Here is a 22,044-nt window from a genome sequence, read left to right as displayed (position 1 = left end):
TAGACACATTTCTGAGGGTAAAAGTTTAAATGATAATGTAACCAAGTAACATTTCAAGCTGCAAATTACTTTGTGCCCCACATTGTCAACAGTGCAGTTCATTGTGAATGGAATGAAAAAGTTGATGACAGGGCAGCATTCTTCCGTCCTTTGTGATTGACAAGAACGTGTATCAAAGTGTTGTGACAAATTACTCGATTGCAGTGCATTGCACAATTATTGATTGCCTATATAATTCACTACCCCTCTACACACTATTTAAAACTATTTGGGAGGCACAATATCTATTGTGGATGGGAGCTGTGGGCAACAAGGGGCGCAAACAGCAGTACAAAGCACTGCAATTTCCAATCAGATATTCCCTGAGCCATGTGCCACTCATCTTTGGCACTGCAACTGCTACACATAAAAGCTAGAGGTCGCAGCAACGCCATTTTGCTAACATTAATTTAGATCCAGAGAGTTACTGTCAGTTTCAAGCCTCAGTCTCTTCTTTTGCTCCTGGATGAAATGTTTTGCAGAAGGAATACTTCCTCATGATTAATGATGAGGCAGGATTTCTACAAATCCATGCAAACTTAGTATTTGGTTTTTGGAAGATTGACACTTCAGCACAACACAAAGAATTGACTGGAATGTAACACCGTGAAGACACAATGACAGACACCTTTGTGATGTACGTCCAGTCCACCTAACTCTAAATCAGGCCCAATTGGCAGAAACATACCATAAAATACCAAGGTGCAAAATATTTTAGTAAAAACAGCTAGTCCTGGAACATCACTCCAAGCTAGGTCTAATCTCTGTAGGTTCAGGACAGTAGAGTTTTAATTAAGACACTTCATTGTGGTTCAAAGCACATGACTTTTGCTGAAGGGAAATACATGGGTCCAGGGAGGGGCTTTGAGACCAAAGAAAAGCATTCTACACCGTGGTACTTAATCCTGACACAAACACACAATCATAAAAGATGTCAGGTCTTCTTGAAAAATTAACCCCAAATTTTGGCCAGGCATGACAAAAAAAGAAGCATGGTCAAATTTGACCATATTTGTTTCATTTACAGCTTCTTCACTACATTAACAACGTACAGTTTCCAGAAAGGTTTGGCAGAGGGAAGTTCTTTGATGAGCATGGAAACCCTCCTGCACGGTACGATATTGTAAACTGGCAAAGGAGCCTCAAAGGCATCATCACACCTGTGAAGGTTGGTACATATGACTCCAGTGCCCCCAATGGTCAGCCCCTCATCATCAACTCCAGCGCTATCCAGTGGAATGCAGGGGACCTAAAGGTAAGGATATGCCAGATATGAGAAACAATTTCATACTTTTGTTGTGTTTATATATATTATAGTTATAGCTCGTTTAAAGCACTGATGCAACTAAATGATTGTCTTAGAGCATCAGTGGAGCAAGGGGGCCATGGGAGGGAAGAAAGGGGATGACAGGCAGAAGGAAGTTCTTATTCATAAATCTATGCTTTCAGGAGAGAGGGATCTTTAGGGATTTATGGTACATGCGAAATTGTACCTTGAAGAGGTACAGATAACAAAATGGATATTTATTTGAAATATATGGTCTGGCTTTAAACCAGTTCTATTTCATTTGGAAAAGGGAGATATGGGGACAGGGTGCTGATATTGGAGAATCAATCAATCAATCATATCATTTGTAAAGCGCACTACTCACCCGTGAGGATCTCAAGGCGCTTGGGTGGGGAATGCTGCTACTGCTCGAAAAGACTGGTCTTGAGGAGTTTTCTGAAGGTCAGCAGGTCTTGTATCTGCCGTAGGCGGATGAGGAGGGTGTTCCAGGTCTTGGCGGCAAGGTGGGAGTACGATCTGCCACCGGAGGTCGCTCTTCGGAAGCGGGGGACTGTGGTGAGGGCGAGGTCGGCGGAGCGGAGCTGGTGGGTGGGGGTGTAGAAGCTGAGTCGTCTGTTGAGGTACGTTGGTCCGGTATTATGGAGTGCGTTGTGTGCGTGGGGGAGGAGCTTGAAGGTTATAATCTTGTTGAATGGGCGCCAGTGCAGGTCTCTCAGATGAGGTGTGATGTGGCTGCGGCAAGGGATGTCGAGGATCAGGCGTGCAGAGGTGTTCTGGATGCGTTGGAGCTGTCTCAGGAGTTTGGCCGAGGCTCCTGCGTAGAGGGCATTTCCGCAGTCCAACCTGCTGCTGACAAGGGCCTGGGTGACCGTTCTTCTCGTTTCAGTGGGGATCCACTTGTAGATCCTGTGGAGCATGCGGAGGGTGTTGAAGCAGAAGGAGGAGACGGCGTTGACCTGTTTAGTCATGGAGAGGGTGGAGTCAAGGATGACCCTAGGTTGCGGGCGTGGTCGGTGGGTGTTGGGGCGGTTCCCAGTGCGGTCGGCCACCAGGAGTTGGCCCAGGCCAAAGGGGTGGATCCGAGGATGAGGACCTTCATCTTCTCCGAGTTCAGCTTCAGTCGGCTGTTCCTCATCCATTCAGCGACGGCCTTCATTCCTTCGTGAAGGTTTTTTTGGGCGATGTGGGGGTCCTTGGTGAGGGAAAGGATCAGCTTGGTGTCATCGGCATAGGAGATGATGTTGAGTTTGTGCCGACGGGCGATATGGGTGAGTGGTGCCATGTAGATGTTAAACAGAGTTGGGCTGAGGGATGAGCCCTGGGGTATGCCGCATATGATCTCGGTGGCTTTGGAGTGGAAGGGGGGAAGGCGGACGCTCTGTGTTCTGCCGGAGAGGAAGGAGGTGGTCCAGTCTAGGGCCTTCTCTTGGATCCCGTTGTTGTTGAGGCGTGTTCGTAGTATGTGGTGGCAGACCGTGTCGAAGGTGGCTGACAAGTCCAGGAGGATGAGGGCCGCCATTTCTCTGTTGTCCAGCAGGGACTTGATGTCATCGGTGGCGGCGATGAAGGCAGTCTCAGTGCTGTGGTTGCTGCGGAACCCAGACTCGAAGGGTCCAGGATGTTGTTCTCCTCGAGGTAGCGCCTCAGTTGTTTGCTGACGGTCTTCTCGATGACATTTGCGGGGAAAGAGAGCAGGGAGATGGGCCGGAAGTTCTTGAGGTCCTTGGGGTCCGCCTTGGGTTTCTTGAGTAAGGCGTTGATCTCGGCATGCTTCCAACTCTCTGCGAAGGTTGCTTTCTCAAAGGAGGTGTTGATGACTTTCTGGAGATGGAGTGCGATGGCTGTGCTGGCTTTGTTGAAGAGGTGGTGTGGGCATGGGTCTGACAGAGATTCGGAGTGGATGGTGCTAATGATCTTGATGGTGTCGTCATCGTTGATGTTGCTCCTTGAGAGCAGGCGGTTGGTGCGGATGGTGGTCGTGGGGGCAGAGGTCTCAGTGGTTGTAAGGGCGGTCGTGGTGTTGAAGCTGTCGTGGATGAAGGTGGCCAGCGAGTCTCACATGTCTTGCGAGGGTGGGACGTCATTGGTGTTAGAGCTGGGGTTGGAGAGTTCCTTCACAATGTTGAAGAGCTCTTTGCTGTTGTGTGCGTTGTTGACTAGGCTGTCTTTGAAGGAGGCCCTTTTGGCGGATCTGATGAGGTGATGTTTTCACAAAAAAATTTCTGACATTCATACTTCTTTAGAAGTACAACATCTCTCTTTGGGCGAAAATATCCCCTCAGGCATAAGCTCTCTTGAGTCATTGGACATAGCTCCTTCTAGCCTTCTCTCAGACTTTCCATCTCTATCTCTGGAAGGATTGAATCTTCTTCTTGATAAGATGAAATCCTCCTCTCCTTTGGTCCCATTGCCTCTTAAAAAGCTAAAAGAGTGTAGGAGCAGTCTCCTTCCCTCCTTGCTTGAGGTGATGAATAAGGCGATTGCCCAAGGCTCTTTTTCATTGGTATGGAAGAAGGCCATTGTGAAGCCGCTCCTCAAGAAGCCTTCACTCGACCCTGGCCTCCTGAAAAACTTTAGACCCATTTCCCTGCTCCCCGCACCTGCGAAAATTCTGGAAGCACATTTGAATCGCCATCTATCTTCTTTTCTTGAGGCTTCTGAGTATCTAGACACCACCCAACATGGATTCCGAAAACATCACAGCACAGAATCTGCTCTCACCTTTGTAGTCGATAACATCCGACGCAAAGTTGATGCTGGACAAACTACTGTTCTAGTGCTATTGGACCTGACGGCCGCATTTGACACCTTGTCTCCTGCCATTTTAACATCTAGGCTTAGGGAGGCAGGTGTCACTGGTTCGGCCCTGAGCCTCCTCGACTCCTTTCTCCTTGATAGGGAACAGAGAGTGATGCTTGGTAACCACCTCTCCCCAGCGAAGTCTTTGCAATGTGGGGTGCCACAGGGGTCGGCACTAAGTCCGACCCTGTTCAACATCTACGTGGCCCCCCTTGCTAGGCTTGTAAGATCACAGGGGATGGAGGTGGTATCATACGCCGATGACACCCAGATTATGATGTCACTCACTCAGTCCTCTGTCATAACATCTGCCTCTAGCTTCAGGTCCTGTATGCAACATGTTGCAGACTGGATGGTTATCAACTCCCTGAAGCTAAATGGCGACAAGACTGAGGTCTTGGTCTTTGGGAAGGACCAAGATGTCTGGTCGAGTGAGTGGTGGCCTCCCTCTCTTGGCACCTGCCCCATCCCCTCTCAATCTGCCAGAAATCTGGGTGTGGTGTTTGATACTTCACTCTCGATGTCTCTTCAGGTGAATCGGACTGTTTCAACCTGTTGGGGCGTGATCAGGACGCTCAATAGAATTCGCAGCTATCTGTCTCTTCAAGCACGTAAGCAGATTGCAGTCGCCCTTGTTGGTTCCAGGTTAGATTATTGCAACTCTCTCTACATGGAGTCCAACAAGGGCCTTATACATCGGCTGCAAATCGTGCAGAATGCTGCTGCACGCTTTGTCCTAGACCTTTCTAGGACTTCTTCTGCTACTACTGCGAGGAGAGACTTACATTGGCTGCCTATTCAGCACAGAATTTATTTTAAAATTCTGTGTCTGACCTATAGAGCTCTCGAGGATGGACCTAAAGGTGCTATCAGTTCTCTGCTTACTCGCTACCATCCCACAAGGTGTCTTCGTTCTTCAGGACTATTTCAGCTTGTTGTCCCTCGCTTTAAGCTTACCAGATGGGGAGCTAGGGCCTTTTCTGTCACTGCCCCCCAGCTCTGGAACATCCTGCCTATGGAGATCAAGACTCTACCCTCTCTAGCGCTGTTTAGAAAGGCCTTAAAAACGTGGTGCTTTTCAAGGGCTTACACAGGCTGAATCGCAGGGTGACTGCTATGAGCTGACTTTGGAATTAGGCGCCTTGATGCCCATTGGGCTAAGTTTGCGCACGATAAGACCCCTTTTATTATTATTATTATGTTGTTTGCAGGTGGCATTCTTGTGGGCTGCAGGGCTGTCTGGTGTTCGTTCATGGAGCCAGATCTTCTCCAGCTTTCAGCAGGTTTGCTTGGAGGCCCTGAGGTCTTCAGTGAACCAGCTGGCTTTCTTGTTGGTGTGACTGTTGGAGGGTTTCTTGATCAGGGCGAGGGTGTTGGTGCAGTTGTTGATCCACTGTCTGAGGTTGTGGGCGGCGGTGTCGGGGTTGGTGGGGTCAGCGCCTGGGCTCTGGTCGAGTGTGGTGGTTAGCTGGTCTTCAGTGACTTTGCTCCAGCAGCGGCGAGGCATCTGTTGGGTGCCATGGTGCATGGTTGGTTTCTTGAAGGTGAAGTAGATGCAGCAATGGTTAGTCAAGTGGAGTTCGGTGGTGTGGTTGAAGGAGACGTGGGGGCTTGCAGAGAAGATGGGGTCAAGCATGTAACCAGTGGAGTGGGTGGATGTTGTGACAAGTTGTCTGAGTCAGAGGTTGGCTAGGTTGTCGATCAGGGTGGTGGAGTTGGTGTCGTTGTTGTTCTTGAGGTGGAAGTTCAGGTCCCCGAGGAGGATGTAGTCCGAGGAGGCGAGGGTGTGTGTGCTGACAAAGTCAGCGATGGAGTCGCTGAACTGTGGTCGAGGACCGGGTGGTCTCTAGATGAGGGTTCCTCTTAGGTTGGTGTTGGGGTCGATGTGGATCTGGAAGTGCAGGTGTTCGACGGTGCTGAGGGTGTCATCGGTGTTGGTCGAGACTCTTAGAGTGTTCCTGTGGACGATGGCGATTCCTCCTCCTGCTCCGTCGGTGCGGTCCCTGTGGGTGATCTTGTAGACTGCTATGGTTATGTCGGGTGCCGAGGCGGGGTGCAGCCAGGTCTCCGTTAGGAAGGCGACATCTGGGGAGGTTCAGTTGAGTAGGTCCCAGAGTTCAACGGCGTGTTTGCGGGTGAAGAGGTTGTTGAGAAGGATGCATATAAGGTGGTTGGGTTCTTTCCTGGTCGGCAGCATGGTGGAGCGGATGCTTGTGAAGCTGCAGCTCCGGCAGGTGAAAGCTCCGTGGGTGCGCTTCGGGGCGGCCAGGAAGCAGGTGTGTGATCGTCTGGTGTTGAGTGCATGGAGGGTTCTGGCATCGTAGCGGTGTCAGGCGTCGTGGCATTCGCGGGGTCCAGGGGTCCTGGTGCTGGGCGCAGTCCAGGCGCGGTCGGGCGCAGACGGGCTTGCCTTAGGCGTGCCTGCTACGCGCGTCCACTGCGTGGCCGCTGCGCAGCCTCCATATGAGGGGATGTGGGAGGGTGGAGGAGCTGGGAGGCGGGAGCGGGGCGGCAAATCGGATTGCAGGGGGGCGGGGCCGCAGGGATGCAGTGGCGGTAAAAATGGGCGGGGCCGCGGGAGAACTGGGCACAGGAAGGTAAAACAAGTTCAGGCAAGAAAACAAGTACAGGCACAGAGGAAAAAAAACAAGTTTGGGAAGAAAGCAAGTACAGGCACAGAGGAATAAAAACAAGTCTGGGCAAGAAAGCAAGTACAGGCATAGAGGAATTAAAACAAGTCTGGGAAAGAAAGCAAGCAAGTTAGGCACAGGGGAAAAATACAAGATTAGGCAAAAACAATGCAAGCAGAGCCGTGCAGAAGCATGGGGAGAGACCTGCTTGCGAGCAGGGTCAGAAGGTCAGAGAGAAGTAGAGGGCATCAGAACTATGGTGTGCCAGAAGGGTTTTGTATCCAAGACAGTAAGTGTTACATTCAATCCTATTTTTTACAAATTTTCAGTGGAGAGGTATAAAAATTAAGTTATTAGTTAAAAGAGGCCAAACTCAAATCAAGCAGCAACCACAGTCAATGACAGGTTAAAGCCACAAGCAGAGCAGCCCCAAATGTATGTGTGCTCTGGTAGCTTGGCACAAAATCAGTCAGGCTTAACTTAGAGGCAATGAGCAAGGAATGTATGCAGCACTTCAAACAGTATTAAAATAAAAACATAACCAAAGAAAAATCCCACACCAATTTAGAAAATAAAGTAAAATGTAATAAATAATTTCGACCAAAACAAATAAAAACCAAACATTAGAACCGGAGATATGCAATTTTAAAGATTTAAGTGAAAGTAGTGGCAAAAAGCACAAAATGCCAACTGTGGTTATCTGGTAGTGCCGGACCGGGAGAGAGTCACACGTTCAGGCAGACTGCAATGGAGCACAGGAAAGCCACAGGGACCCAGCTAGGTCTGCAAATCACAGTACCTCAAGTTCTGGTTGCGAAGTGATGTGGAGCCCCGCCTCAAGGATGCGTCATGCAACAGAGGTGAAACCAGGTTCTTGCATGGAAATGCGTAGTGCAGTGACAGTCCCAGCGAGCTGCGATAGGCAATGTGAGGCCCTTGCATTGAAATGTGCCATGCAGCAGCAGTTCTGTTGGGCTGCGGGCTGTTGTGTGAAGTCCTGCATCAGCAAGGTGTCATGCAGCAGAGGCGATGCATCAGTTCTGCTGGGAATGTGCATCACACAGAGGAGATGGGTCAACTCTGCTGGGATCGCAGATGGGCTTTCAATGCCCCTTCAGGCCCACTTTAAAGGGTACAGGACTAGGGTGGCACCACTTGGGAGTGCAGGACTCACAGCTGGCAGATTCCAGGTGCTTGGTTCCAGGTTGTTGAAGCCTGTTCTGTCCCTGAGGCTCTGATCGGAAGGCTAGTCTTCTAGCCCTTGGAGTTACTCTGGTGGTCCTGGATTCAAGATGCAGACCCAGTCCTTCTCACTCAGCCAGATGAGCAACAGGGCATCAATCCAGCAGAGCAACAGTCCAGCAGAGTAGCAGTCCTTTTAGTAGCACAGCAGTACTTCTTCCTGGCAGAACCTCCCACAGTTCCAGGAGTATACTGACAAGTTGGGGTCTGTGGTTCAATATTTGTACATGATGCCATCTTTGAAGTGGAGGAAGTTTCTGGAGAATTCCCTTTAAAGTGTTCAGGTTTCCTTCCTCCCGTGTCTTGAATCGAGCCTAACTACAGAAGGTATGCAGTCCATTGTGTGAAGGGAAGACAAAGCCTATTCAGTCGCAAGTGGGGCTGTGCCCAGCTCTATCACCCCATCTTGTCAGTTGATGGCCATTGCAGGTACACCTATGCTCTCTATCTTGTGGCTGTCTGGGAGGAAAAACAAAGTCAAACTGCCAATAACTCCCAGTCATGTGACACAGGATGAGGCTGTAGGAAACAATTGGTTAGGACAAGAAAATGCGAACCTTTTTAAGAGTCAAACAAAAGAGGGGGACTGTGGGCTATTAGAGAGGTCCAGCATACATGCTGAGGCTAAACATAATGAGAAAGGGTATGCAGTTCCTTGTATAAGAGGGATGAGGGAAAAGGAGAGGAGACTCAAAAGGTCCCTAACTACACACTGGTAGTATTACTGAGAAAGGGGAGGGACTGGGAAGTCCTTCCTTTCGGAATGAGGGCTCACACACACCCGCTTCATCATCGGGCATGCTCCTCGTCGGGTCGGCGCTCCAATACCCGACGGGCACCATAAGCAGGGGTTCTTTTACGGAGCTCTTTTAATCCTTGCCGTATGGTGCAGTGGGTGTAAGGGGCCTTGGAAGTGTAGGAGTGCAAAAGTGCAATTTAAAACAGGGAAATGGAGGAGTCAGGTAAATTAGACTTTAATAGTCCTGCCTTCCCCCTGATTAAAAATGGAGTTGGCGACTCACTGCGCTGATGCTGCAGGGTGTTGCACTCAGTCTCGTGTGTTCGACATGTTTCTTGCCAGTTAAGTCAGGATGATCTAGCAGCAATTCCTCAGGACCTAGAAAAATAGTAACTCTGCACTAAAAATGTGATGGCATAGTGGTGTGATAACCTATTTATAGGTACCAAGAGGTAAAGTACCTGCTAGTGCAGCAGCCAATCCGAAAAGAAAAACCCAAGAATGAAAGCAATTCAATATCAGCGAACAACAGTACTGGTAAACTCCTGCCCTCATAAACCGCATGATTGACACCAGATATGTGCACATCAACAAATTCTTACAAGTTATTAACAATGGTCGCATATGTCAACCACATTATTCCCGCAATGGTCGTTACACTATTATGTGGAAATGTGAGGACCAGCCGGTTCAAGTCATGCGGTGAAAAATGTGAACTTCAGGAGCAGGTAGCATTGGCACGCTCATGTCGGTAACCCAGTGTCATCCTCCGGTTGTAGCGAGAGGCAGAAGTGAGGCGGCTCAGAGTCAGTCCCATGCGTTTAGGGAATGTTACTCCTGGCCCCATGGCAAGTCACCCAGCAACTAACAGCCGACGTGCCGGGCGGCGGCCCCCCAGGTGGAAGTCAGCCCCTCCGCATACCGGACTGGCAGAGTGCCCCGGGTTAGAGCTCAAGGATCGGGCTCAAAGAGTAAGCACCCAGACTCGCGGCTGTGCTGCTGACGCTGGTAATCGGCGCCCAGGCTTGGACCTTACCAGTGTCCTTGTACGTGTAGATAACCAATGGATTTCCTCCAGACCACAGGAGGGGAAATGTACTTACCAAGAAACTGTGCCCAGGTGACGAGTGACCTAACCCGCACTGACGGATCTGGGAGCTAATGTTCCCCATTTGAATCAATTAAACTTTTCTCCAACAGACGGGAGCCACCATCTCTACAGAGAGGCTTCGCTAAGCGGGCATGGAGCTCCATGCTCCATGCCCGCTTATATATATATATATATATATATATACATATATATGCATACATACAAAGAGCTCCTGGAATATGATCAAGTCCATCCTGGCTTTTTAACAGCTAGGATGAACCCGATGAAGAAGAATGTCACTACTAGAATGAGTGAGGGTGGTATATAAAAAGGAAAGTCTTTTCCTCCCCTGTATTTCAAGACACTCCACTCCATTACTTTGGCTTTGTAGGTTTACTTGTGCATGGGCAGACAGGCACTTCATTGTTTGAAGATGAACAAAGGTCAGCAGATTATCTCCATCCAGCTGCATGACCCCATGAACAAGCATCACATACAGCAAGGCTACCAGTCTGGTTTCACACCAGGTTGCAGTGCAGATTCAGCAACCATCCAAGTCTTGAGTGATGATCATCTTAACAAAGATGATATGTTTTTGTTGATTCTGCTTAACATCTCTGGGGCTTCCGACACCTTCACCCAAAATGCCAGTTCCAAGATAACAGTTAGACAATGTGACCAACCAGAATCAATTTTTCGGGTCCTCATTTGTATTGGGTAGTAAACCTTAATTCTCAGAGGATAGCTTGGAATTCGACAGTATTCTGCTCCTTAACATACCTTATTCACATGGTATTAACAATTCTGGGCACAAGGATATCAAAGGACTTTCCCCAGGCAACTCATAAAGACAATGTAAGTAAGAACATAAGGAAACCAGGACATGGATTCACTTGTGTGCTCTCTTTGCTTTAGTATGAACCATTACTGTTGTGCTTACTTAAGATATTTCAGCTAATAGGTACATAACCTACACAACAATAAATGTCACATTTTGAAAAACAAAAATCATGCACATTTGTAGTCAGACCCAATATGACAATTATGTCAATCCCAGTCAGAGGGCATGTTTGATATTGTTCTCAGATTTTAGTTCCTCGTTTAGCATTGTGATATAATTTAAAATCAAGGTCATTGCCTTTCTCAAAAGAAGTGGTAAACCACCCAGGAATCAAGGATCCACGGGTGATATGTCTTGTTGTGGAATTACATAGGCCATGCTAAATCCATGGTAGAGATTTTGCTGAGGGTTTTTCCACTGATCTAGTATGAGAAAAAATGACTATCCACATCTCTAAAACACAAGAATGTGCCCATATGTAAATTGATTAGCAATAAGTAAGGCATAATGAACAACGTTTTGTGCGCTCTCTTTACCCATTAACAAAATATCTTCGGAGGATGACTGAGCCACAGAAGAGAGATTAAACCAGAGGCATCTGGTTCTATTTGAATGCAAATGAAATACATGCTTAGCAAATTATGTATTAAAACTGCATGTATGTGGGAGCACTAAAGTGAGCTTTTTAGTGTCAAAGTAACACTGTGAAGTATTGCTGAAAGGGCTTTTGTCTGCAAAAGGAAACTATTATATGAACACCACTGTGTGCTAGGACTTTTGGTGCAGGGCACCATCAACGTTATTTTTGCTGGCAATCACTCGATCATCTAACCTTTAATTTACTGGTAAACTCTAGGTCAGCGGGTTGTGTTAATGCAAAAAAGATATAATGCTCACCCACAAGAAGCTAAATGTGTGTTAAATGTTTAGAAAATCTTCAGGTTTTGCAGCACTCGTTTTTTTTCTACTGCATTGTCATTATGCATAGATACGTATAGTTTTTAGGTCGAGCGTAGCGAAGGGACCTCTAGTATACTTTAGTATACTTTGTAAATGGGACAGGGGAGGTGCACGCGCTTTACCTCTCCGATTTGACCTCGTGGGCGCGCACGCCCAGGCCGGCGCCGTGCACATCCCCTGTCCCACTTTCACTGCAAGTCAGCCTCTCGCGCGCGCATGCATGCACACAGACACACACGGCGCACACGCACTTACACAGACACGCAGGCACCCAGACAGGCAATCCCCCCCCCACAGTCACACACACATACACACAGACTCCAAGACACATACACACACACACGCACGCACGCTCACACACAGCCCGCCGCCGCACGCGCGCGCACACACACATGCCCCCCGCCCTCGCAGCCCAGCAACAAGGCGAAGCCCCACTCACCGGCTTCCTTGGTGCAGCGGCTCTCACCGGCAGCAGGACTCTTCCTCCCTTCTTCGGCACCGGGGCGCAGGGTAGGCTCCTGCCTGCTCTGGTGCTCCAAACAATCGCGGCTCTTCCGTGGGAGGCGGGGTAGGCTCCCGCCCTCCTACTTCCTGTTTCCGGTTGTCCCGCCCGGCCTGCCTGACTTCCTGGTCGCAGGCCGGCGGCGCGAGCTCTGGACGGACTGCAGCACGCGCTCTCGCGAAGATTTCCCTGCCCTCGCAGTTGTTGTAAGGTAAGAGAAAACTGCAACGAATGCTTCACTTGGCTCCCTTATGCTTGTGGTTTGTAACTTTGTCAATCGCTTATTAGCTGAGCCCATTGGAATATTCATCTCTCAACTAATGTTGTTGACTATTTGAGTGTATCCTTTTGCCTCACTTGAGTGATTGTTTTGAAATGTATAAGTAACTATTTTACAACTATAGCCCTCTCTGTCAGCACCTGCTAACTCACTGTGGCATTCAGATATGCCAAAACAGAGTTGTATTCAGACAGTTGCAGTAAAGTAAATGAGCAACAAATATGTGCTGGCAGGTGATTCTCTCACCTCAGTGGCCCTTAAAACACACATGGTGACTATACATTGTCCTTAATGACCACAAGCAGTACATAGGGGAGCTGCATGGGCTAGAGATACATTCAAAAGAGCGTGAGCTTCGATCTTGGGGTCCTAAGAGTGTAAATGTCCTGATCTCCTTTTTGGCAGTGTGTATTCCTGCTTGCAGCTGTGGACATAGTAGGAGAGGTAAAATGTGAATGAATGGGGTTACATCTAGACCTCACATAGGGATACTCCATTCACTGTGTAGATTAGATTTTATAGGTCCCGAAGACTGGCCACTAGATCATTCCTTGACTGACAAAGGCTTGAAACATGTGGACTTAGATGATTATTTCTAGTGGACAGCGTCGTTATTTTTAATATAAGCAAGTGGACTCTGTCATTAAAACTATTTTTTGAGAGGACACCTTGTGCTATTGGCATTGTAAATGACAAAGCTATTAATTTAGCTATTTAAAAAAAAAAACATAAATAAAAACTTTGCCATTTACAATACCAATAGCTCAAACTTTCCTAATGCGAGACCTATTGCATTGCAAATGCTTGTTTTTATGTGCGACCAGTTTTATGTACCTTAGGCTTTGTGAGTTGAGGTTTCGGAATGCATTGTGCACCACGGTTTAGAACAGAAACATTTGTCCATTGCTTTCTTACAATAATAGTAATAACAAGTTTGGGAAAACCCTTACCCTACAGCACCTATTGAGAAATATCAGCCCAAACCTCTGCAAATTAATCATTAGTGGTTAATAATGGATAAATATTTAATGAATGTGAAATATATTCTTCAATTGGTAAACTCAGTAGTATTATATAAAATGTATGCCTCAACCTTATCTAAATGTATCAATTTGGTTACATTTATTCAGACACATGATGCCAAATTTCATACAGATAAATTAAACATCACCAAAGTTATTAGCGTTTTTAGGTTTGCCCCCATTGATGGATCTGCATCAAGCCAACAATAATCATAAAAGACTAAGGGCCTTATTACGAGTTGCTGGTCCGACAGCCCGAACACTGTGGTTGTGGTCTCCTGACCACCGTATTACTAGTTTACTGTGGTGATTGTGGTGTGGCGGCAGAGATATTACGGCGGTGGTGGGGACTTTTCCATATATATTGATGCCTGTGAGCTTTTCGACTGTATATGTGTCAGATGCAGACATTTGCATGATACATGTGGAAAAATGCCACATACCCTTTGTCAGAGCCTGGGCCATTTGTGGGCAGTTCAGGCAAAGGGTGCATGGTACAAAAATAAGTCAACTGTATATTGCCGCAAACAGGGTCGTAATCCTTGCGGTAAAGATGCTGCTGTGAAGGGGGACCTGACTAAAGGGATCCATGTCAAACTTTGATTGAAACAACAGAAAAGGGATGAAAATACACCCCAAATCCTTTGTTTCCGCCAACTTGAAGCTGGCAGTCCCACCACCACAGTAAGCTCATTGAAAAGCCAACTCGTAATATAGAAGGAGGTGAAACTGCCTGCTTTTGTGCATGAAATGTGGTATATACGTAGCATGTTTAGCATATTCTTCGTATGCCTTTACACAGGGCAGTATCTTCTAATAATTATGGGACCCACTTGAGGCTTTGCTAATAAATACCATAATGCCATATTAAAAACAGTCCTTCTGCATGTGTGTGTGTGTGTGGGGGTGTGTGTGTATATATATATATATATATATATATATATATATATATATATATCCTCTCAAATGCCCTGAGCTTTACAGAGGTGTGACCTTTACAGAGGTCACACGATGCAACTCCTACCATCCGGTCTGGAAGCCTCGAGGCTGCTTGCAGTTTTTTGCATCCATTTCATTTTTAGATTCCCTTCATTATTCCCGACGCGTTTTTAGGCCAACGCCTCTTCTTCATGGGCATCTAAGAATCCAGGTAAGCCTGCGAGTGCGGGTGTCAGCGCATAGCGTATCCGACCAGGTGGCAGCTGGGAGAGGTAGTCGCTGAGGAGCTTGTCAACAAGACTCAAAGGACATTGGGTGTCAGGAACGACTGAAAACTATTAAAACAAGTGAAAGATGGCAGAGGAATGGGAACGAGAACGCATGGAAGCAGCGCTTGATATTTTTGAGGACATTGATAAGGATACAAACACTGAATCTGGTAGTGGAAAAAGAAATGAAGCATCAAATGGATCTGATGTTAAGACACTATTAAAGGAATACGAAAAATTTCGCAAACAGGAAATATCAAAGTGGTGGGAGTGTACTTCGTTGCGCAGGTACTTGGAAGTAGAAAGAGTACCATGAGGATTGAGAATCCTTCTAGCGCCAACATACGATAACCCCGACCCAAAGATGCTACAGGAATGGGCAAATAACTATGCACAAGCATCGAGGAATAGCTTGGAAATACTTGTGAAATACGCCGCAACAGACAGAGACAAACTTTTGGCACAGTTGAATACTATTGCAGAGGAACTTGGAAAACATGCAGAACAGGACTTCATAACTAAACAAATGATAGAGATCAAATCTCGAGTGGCAAAATATGAACAAACAATAAAAGAAAGAAAAGCGCAAAAATTCCAGAGCGACCGTGCAGACTATATGAAGGGTCGCATATATACATTCGCAAGGAAATATGATGATATAAGGAAGTTGCCAACTGCAAGCGCTCACACGGATGCAACACCGGAGGAGTCCGAAGTAAGCTGGGGAGCAGAATCAGACCCCAGCACTTCAACAGCCACAGCCCAATTGCAATCAATACCAACCCCCGCAGATGAGTTTAATTTTTTACGGGAAGAAAGACTGCGAACCCTGAGACCACGGCGGCCCCAACAAAATCAAAACAAGAACAAAACAACGTCACAAAAAGTAGAAAGCGGAAAAAGAGGAGATGGGGGAAATGTACAACAACAAAAAGAAACTAAAAAACAGAACTACAGAAGGAACTACAGACGATAATGGATGACAAGGATAAAAACACAGTCATAAATTTATCAGATATGGCCTTAACAAGTGTGGAAGAAGAGACTTTATCACTGGGACTATCCTTTTGTAAGCGCACGAATTTTAATTACACACAAACACGAATAGACTTACATCAGTTCATACGAAAATTAAAATTGAAAAAACATTTCTTCAACTATGAAGAGAGAGACAACAGTGACAAACAACCAGCCGACAATACGAACTGGCCAATTGATGAAATGTCATTCATCAAGGAAATGGCGGACCTGGATACTAATGGAAATGATGGCATTATGAGTACGCAAGATGCGGCAGATCATGCAGGGATTTACACCGCAGGTACGATTAAAACACAGTTCAAACCAAGATCCACATTTTGCCCCATCATGCCTAAAGACTGCATCGATATCTTCTCAGACAAAGTCATATGTGATCTAAAATCTCTGTCTTGGACAAGTAGTAATGACTTCTTCAAGACACATGCTAATGAGAGATCAATGTATGACAAAGTCATGTCAAAGATCAAGGAAAGAAGTGATGTAGTAGTGCGGTGGTCCGACAAAGGGGGAAACGTGGTCCTCTGGCCACTTGAAATGTATAATTCTGAAGCACAATCACAGTTATCAGATAAGGAATGTTACCAGAGGATCAGTGCAACGAACATTACAACCATCCAAGAGAGGTACCATAGGAGTCTCTACGATTGGAAAAGTGCTGGAACAATTTCGAAGAATGAATTCGATTTTTTAAAGAATAACTACCCAGTAAAGCCAAACCTATACCTCATCCCAAAGGTGCACAAAAATGCAACTTGTTGGAGGGTTTCTTGATCGGGGCGAGGGTGTTGGTGCAGTTGTTGATCCACTGTCTGAGGTTGTGGGCGGCGGTGTCGGGGTTGGTGGGGTCGGCGCCTGGGCTCTGGTCGAGTGTGGTGGTTAGCTGGTCTTCGGTGACTTTGCTCCAGCAGCGGAGAGGCATCTGTTGGGTGCCATGGTGCATGGTTGGTTTCTTGAAGGTGAAGTAGATGCAGCAATGGTTAGTCAAGTGGAGTTCGGTGGGGTGGTTGAAGGAGACGTGGGGGCTTGCAGAGAAGATGGGGTCAAGCATGTGACCAGTGGAGTGGGTGGATGTTGTGACGAGTTGTCTGAGTCAGAGGTTGGCTAGGTTGTCGATCAGGGTGGTGGAGTTGGTGTCGTTGTTGTTCTTGAGGTGGAAGTTCAGGTCCCCGAGGAGGATGTAGTCCGAGGAGGCGAGGGTGTGTGTGCTGACAAAGTCAGCGATGGAGTCGCTGAACTGTGGTCGAGGACCGGGTGGTCTCTAGATGAGGGTTCCTCTTAGGTTGGTGTTGGGGTCGATGTGGATCTGGAAGTGCAGGTGTTCAACGGTGCTGAGGGTGTCATCGGTGTTGGTCGAGACTCTTAGAGTGTTCCTGTGGACGATGGCGATTCCTCCTCCTGCTCCGTCGGTGCGGTCCCTGTGGGTGATCTTGTAGACATCTGGGACTGCTATGGCTATGTCGGGTGCCGAGGCGGGGTGCAGCCAGGTCTCCGTTAGGAAGGCGACATCTGGGGAGGTTCAGTTGAGTAGGTCCCAGAGTTCAACGGCGTGTTTGCGGGTGAAGTGGTTGTTGAGAAGGATGCATATAAGGTGGTTGGGTTCTTTCCTGGTCGGCAGCATGGTGGAGCGGATGCTTGTGAAGCTGCAGCTCCGGCAGGTGAAAGCTCCGTGGGTGTGCTTCGGGGCGGCCAGGAAGCAGGTGTGTGATCGTCTGGTGTTGAGTGCATGGAGGGTTCTGGCATCGTAGCGGTGTCAGGCGTCGTGGCATTCGCGGGGTCCAGGGGTCCTGGTGCTGGGCGCAGTCCAGGCGCGGTCGGGCGCAGACGGGCTTGCCTTAGGCGTGCCTGCTACGCGCGTCCACTGCGTGGCCGCTGCGCAGCCTCCATATGAGGGGATGTGGGAGGGAGGAGCAGCTGGGAGGCGGGAGCGGGGCGGCAAATCGGATTGCAGGGGGGCGGGGCCGCAGGGATGCAGTGGCGGTAAAAATGGGCGGGGCCGTGGGAGAACTGGGCACAGGAAGGTAAAACAAGTTTAGGCAAGAAAACAAGTACAGGCACAGAGGAAAAAAAACAAGTTTGGGAAGAAAGCAAGTACAGGCACAGAGGAATAAAAACAAGTCTGGGCAAGAAAGCAAGTACAGGCATAGAGGACTTAAAACAAGTCTGGGAAAGAAAGCAAGCAAGTTAGGCACAGGGGAAAAATACAAGATTAGGCAAAAACAATGCAAGCAGAGCCGTGCAGAAGCATGGGGAGAGACCTGCTTGCGAGCAGGGTCAGAAGGTCAGAGAGAAGTAGAGGGCATCAGCACTATGGTGTGCCAGAAGGGTTTTGTATCCAAGACAGTAAGTGTTACATTCAATCCTATTTTTTACAAATTTTCAGTGGAGAGGTATAAAAATTAAGTTATTAGTTAAAAGAGGCCAAACTGAAATCAAGCAGCAACCACAGTCAATGACAGGGTAAAGCCACAAGCAGAGCAGCCCCAAATGTATGTGTGCTCTGGTAGCTTGGCACAAAATCAGTCTGGCTTAACTTAGAGGCAATGAGCAAGGAATGTATGCAGCACTTCAAACAGTATTAAAATAAAAACATAACCAAAGAAAAATCCCACACCAATTTAGAAAATAAAGTAAAATGTAATAAATAATTTTGACCAAAACAAATAAAAACCAAACAGTAGAACCGGAGATATGCAATTTTAAAGATTTAAGTGAAAGTAGTGGCAAAAAGCACAAAATGCCAACTGTGGTTATCTGGTAGTGCCGGACCGGGAGAGAGTCACACGTTCAGGCAGACTGCAATGGAGCACAGGAAAGCCACAGGGACCCAGCTAGGTCTGCAAATCACAGTACCTCAAGTTCTGGTTGTGAAGTGATGTGGAGCCCCTCCTCAAGGATGCGTCATGCAACAGAGGTGAAACCAGGTTCTTGCATGGAAATGCGTAGTGCAGTGACAGTCCCAGCGAGCTGCGATAGGCAATGTGAGGCCCTTGCATTGAGATGTGCCATGCAGCAGCAGTTCTGTTGGGCTGCGGGCTGTTGTGTGAAGTCCTGCATCAGCAAGGTGTCATGCAGCAGAGGCGATGCATCAGTTCTGCTGGGAATGTGCATCACACAGAGGAGATGGGTCAACTCTGCTGGGATCGCAGATGGGCTTTCAATGCACCTTCAGGCCCACTTTAAAGGGTACAGGACTAGGGTGGCACCACTTAGGAGTGCAGGACTCACAGCTGGCAGATTCCAGGTGCTTGGTTCCAGGTTGTTGAAGCCTGTTCTGTCCCTGAGGCTCTGATCAGAAGGCTAGTCTTCTAGCCCTTGGAGTTACTCTGGTGGTCCTGGATTCAAGATGCAGACCCAGTCCTTCTCACTCAGCCAGATGAGCGACAGGGCATCAATCCAGCAGAGCAACAGTCCAGCAGAGTAGCAGTCCTTTTAGTAGCACAGCAGTACTTCTTCCTGGCAGAATCTCCCACAGTTCCAGGAATATACTGACAAGTTGGGGTCTGTGGTTCAATATTTGTACATGATGCCATCTTTGAAGTGGGGGAAGTTTCTAGAGAATTCCCTGTAAAGTGTTCAGGTTTCCTGCCTCCCGTGTCTTGAATCGAGCCTAACTACAGAAGGTATGCAGTCCATTGTGTGAAGGGAAGACAAAGCCTATTCAGTCGCAAGTGGGGCTGTGCCCAGCTCTATCACCCCATCTTGTCAGTTGATGGCCATTGCAGGTACACCTATGCTCTCTATCTTGTGGCTGTCTGGGAGGAAAAACAAAGTCAAACTGCCAATAACTCCCAGTCATGTGACACAGGATGAGGCTGTAGGCAACAATTGGTTAGGACAAGAAAATGCGAACCTTTTTAAGAATCAAACAAAAGAGGGGGGCTGTGGGCTATTAGAGAGGTCCAGCATACATGCTGAGGCTAAACATAATGAGAAAGGGTATGCAGTTCCTTGTATAAGAGGGATGAGGGAAAAGGAGAGGAGACTCAAAAGGTCCCTAACTACACACTGGTTGTATTAGTGAGAAAGGGGAGGGACTGGGAAGTCCTTCCTTTCGGAATGAGGGCTCACACACACCCGCTTCATCATCGGGCATGCTCCTCGTCGGGTCGGCGCTCCAATACCCGACGGGCACCATAAGCAGGGGTTCTTTTGCAGAGCTCCTCTAATCCTTGCCGTATGGTGCAGTGGGTGTAAGGGGCCTTGGAAGTGTAGGAGTGCAAAAGTGCAATTTAAAACAGGGAAATGGAGGAGTCAGGTAAATTAGACTTTAATAGTCCTGCCTTCCCCCTGATTAAAAATGGAGTTGGCGACTCACTGCACTGATGCTGCAGGGTGTTGCACTCAGTCTCGTGTGTTCGACATGTTTCTTGCCAGTTAAGTCAGGATGATCTAGCAGCAATTCCTCAGGACCTAGAAAAATAGTAACTCTGCACTAAAAATGTGATGGCATAGTGGTGTGATAACCTATTTATAGGCACCAAGAGGTAAAGTACCTGCTAGTGCAGCAGCCAATCCGAAAAGAAAAACTCAAGAATGAAAGCAATTCAATATCAGCGAACAACAGTACTGGTAAACTCCTGCCCTCATAAACCGCATGATTGACACCAGATATGTGCACATCAACAAATTCTTACAAGTTATTAACAATGGTCGCATATGTCAACCACATTATTCCCGCAATGGTCATTACACTATCATGTGAAAATGTGAGGACCAGCCGGTTCAAGTCATGCGGTGAAAAATGTGAACTTCAGCAGCAGGTAGCATTGGCACGCTCATGTCGGTAACCCAGTGTCATCCTCCGGTTGTAGCGAGAGGCAGAAGTGAGGCGGCTCAGAGTCAGTCCCATGCGTTTAGGGAATGTTACTCCTGGCCCCATGGCAAGTCACCCAGCAACTACCAGCCGACGTGCCGGGCGGCGGCCCCCCAGGTGGAAGTCAGCCCCTCCGCATGCCGGACTGGCAGAGTGCCCCGGGTTAGAGCTCAAGGATCGGGCTCAAAGAGTACGCACCCAGACTCGCGGCTGTGCTGCTGACGCTGGTAATCGGCGCCCAGGCTTGGACCTTACCAGTGTCCTTGTACGCGTAGATAACCAATGGATTTCCTCCAGACCACAGGAGGGGAAATGTACTTACCAAGAAACTGTGCCCAGGTGACGAGTGACCTAACCCGCACTGACGGATCTGGGAGCTAATGTTCCCCATTTGAATCAATTAAACTTTTCTCCAACAGACGGGAGCCACCATCTCTACAGAGAGGCTTCGCTAAGCGGGCATGGAGCTCCATGCTCCATGCCCGCTTATATATATATATATATATATATATATACATATATATGCATACATACAAAGAGCTCCTGGAATATGATCAAGTCCATCCTGGCTTTTTAACAGCTAGGATGAACCCGATGAAGAAGAATGTCACTACTAGAATGAGTGAGGGTGGTATATAAAAAGGAAAGTCTTTTCCTCCCCTGTATTTCAAGACACTCCACTCCATTACTTTGGCTTTGTAGGTTTACTTGTGCATGGGCAGACAGGCACTTCATTGTTTGAAGATGAACAAAGGTCAGCAGATTATCTCCATCCAGCTGCATGACCCCATGAACAAGCATCACATACAGCAAGGCTACCAGTCTGGTTTCACACCAGGTTGCAGTGCAGAGACAGCAACCATCCAAGTCTTGAGTGATGATCATCTTCACAAAGATGATATGTTTTTGTTGATTCTGCTTAACATCTCTGGGGCTTCCGACACCTTCACCCAAAATGCCAGTTCCAAGATAACAGTTAGACAATGTGACCTCCCAGAATCAATTTTTCAGACTTCCACTCAGAAAATTATGCAATCGGGTCCTCATTTTTATTGGGTAGTAAACCTTAATTCTCAGAGGATAGCTTGGAATTGGACAGTATTCTGCTCCTTAACATACCTTATTCACATGGTATTAACAATTCTGGGCACAAGGATATCAAATGAACATAAGGAAACCAAGACACGGATTCACTTGTGTGCTCTCTTTGCTTTAGTATGAACCATTACTGCTGTGCTTACTTAACATATTTCAGCTAATAGGTACATAACCTACACAACAATAAATGTCACATTTTGAAAAACAAAAATCATGTCCATTTTTAGTCAGACCCAATATGACAATTATGTCAATCCCAGTCAGAGGGCATGTTTGATATTGTTCTCAGATTTTAGTTCCTCGTTTAGCATTGTGATATAATTTAAAATCAAGGTCATTGCCTTTCTCAAAAGAAGTGGTAAACCACCCAGGAATCAAGGATCCACGGGTGATATGTCTTGTTGTGGAATTACATAGGCCATGCTAAATCCATGGTAGAGATTTTGCTGAGG

General features: G+C 47.4%; 1 protein-coding gene across 1 annotated transcript in view; it reads left to right on the top strand.

Annotated features, from left to right (window-relative positions):
• The window catches only part of LOC144798758 (extracellular calcium-sensing receptor-like), a 92,679-nt gene that overhangs the window by 50,065 nt on the left and 20,570 nt on the right, over positions 1–22,044 (top strand). The window contains exon 3 of the mRNA XM_078669778.1: positions 1,067–1,294. Coding sequence (XP_078525904.1) covers positions 1,067–1,294 — 228 coding nt within the window. The remainder of the gene's footprint in view (positions 1–1,066; positions 1,295–22,044) is intronic.

Source organism: Lissotriton helveticus, chromosome 12 (assembly GCF_964261635.1).
Source record: "Lissotriton helveticus chromosome 12, aLisHel1.1, whole genome shotgun sequence".
NCBI classification, from domain to species: Eukaryota; Metazoa; Chordata; class Amphibia; order Caudata; family Salamandridae; genus Lissotriton; species Lissotriton helveticus.
Note: the sequence above shows the minus strand (reverse complement) of the source record. Positions and strands in the feature narration are given on the sequence as shown.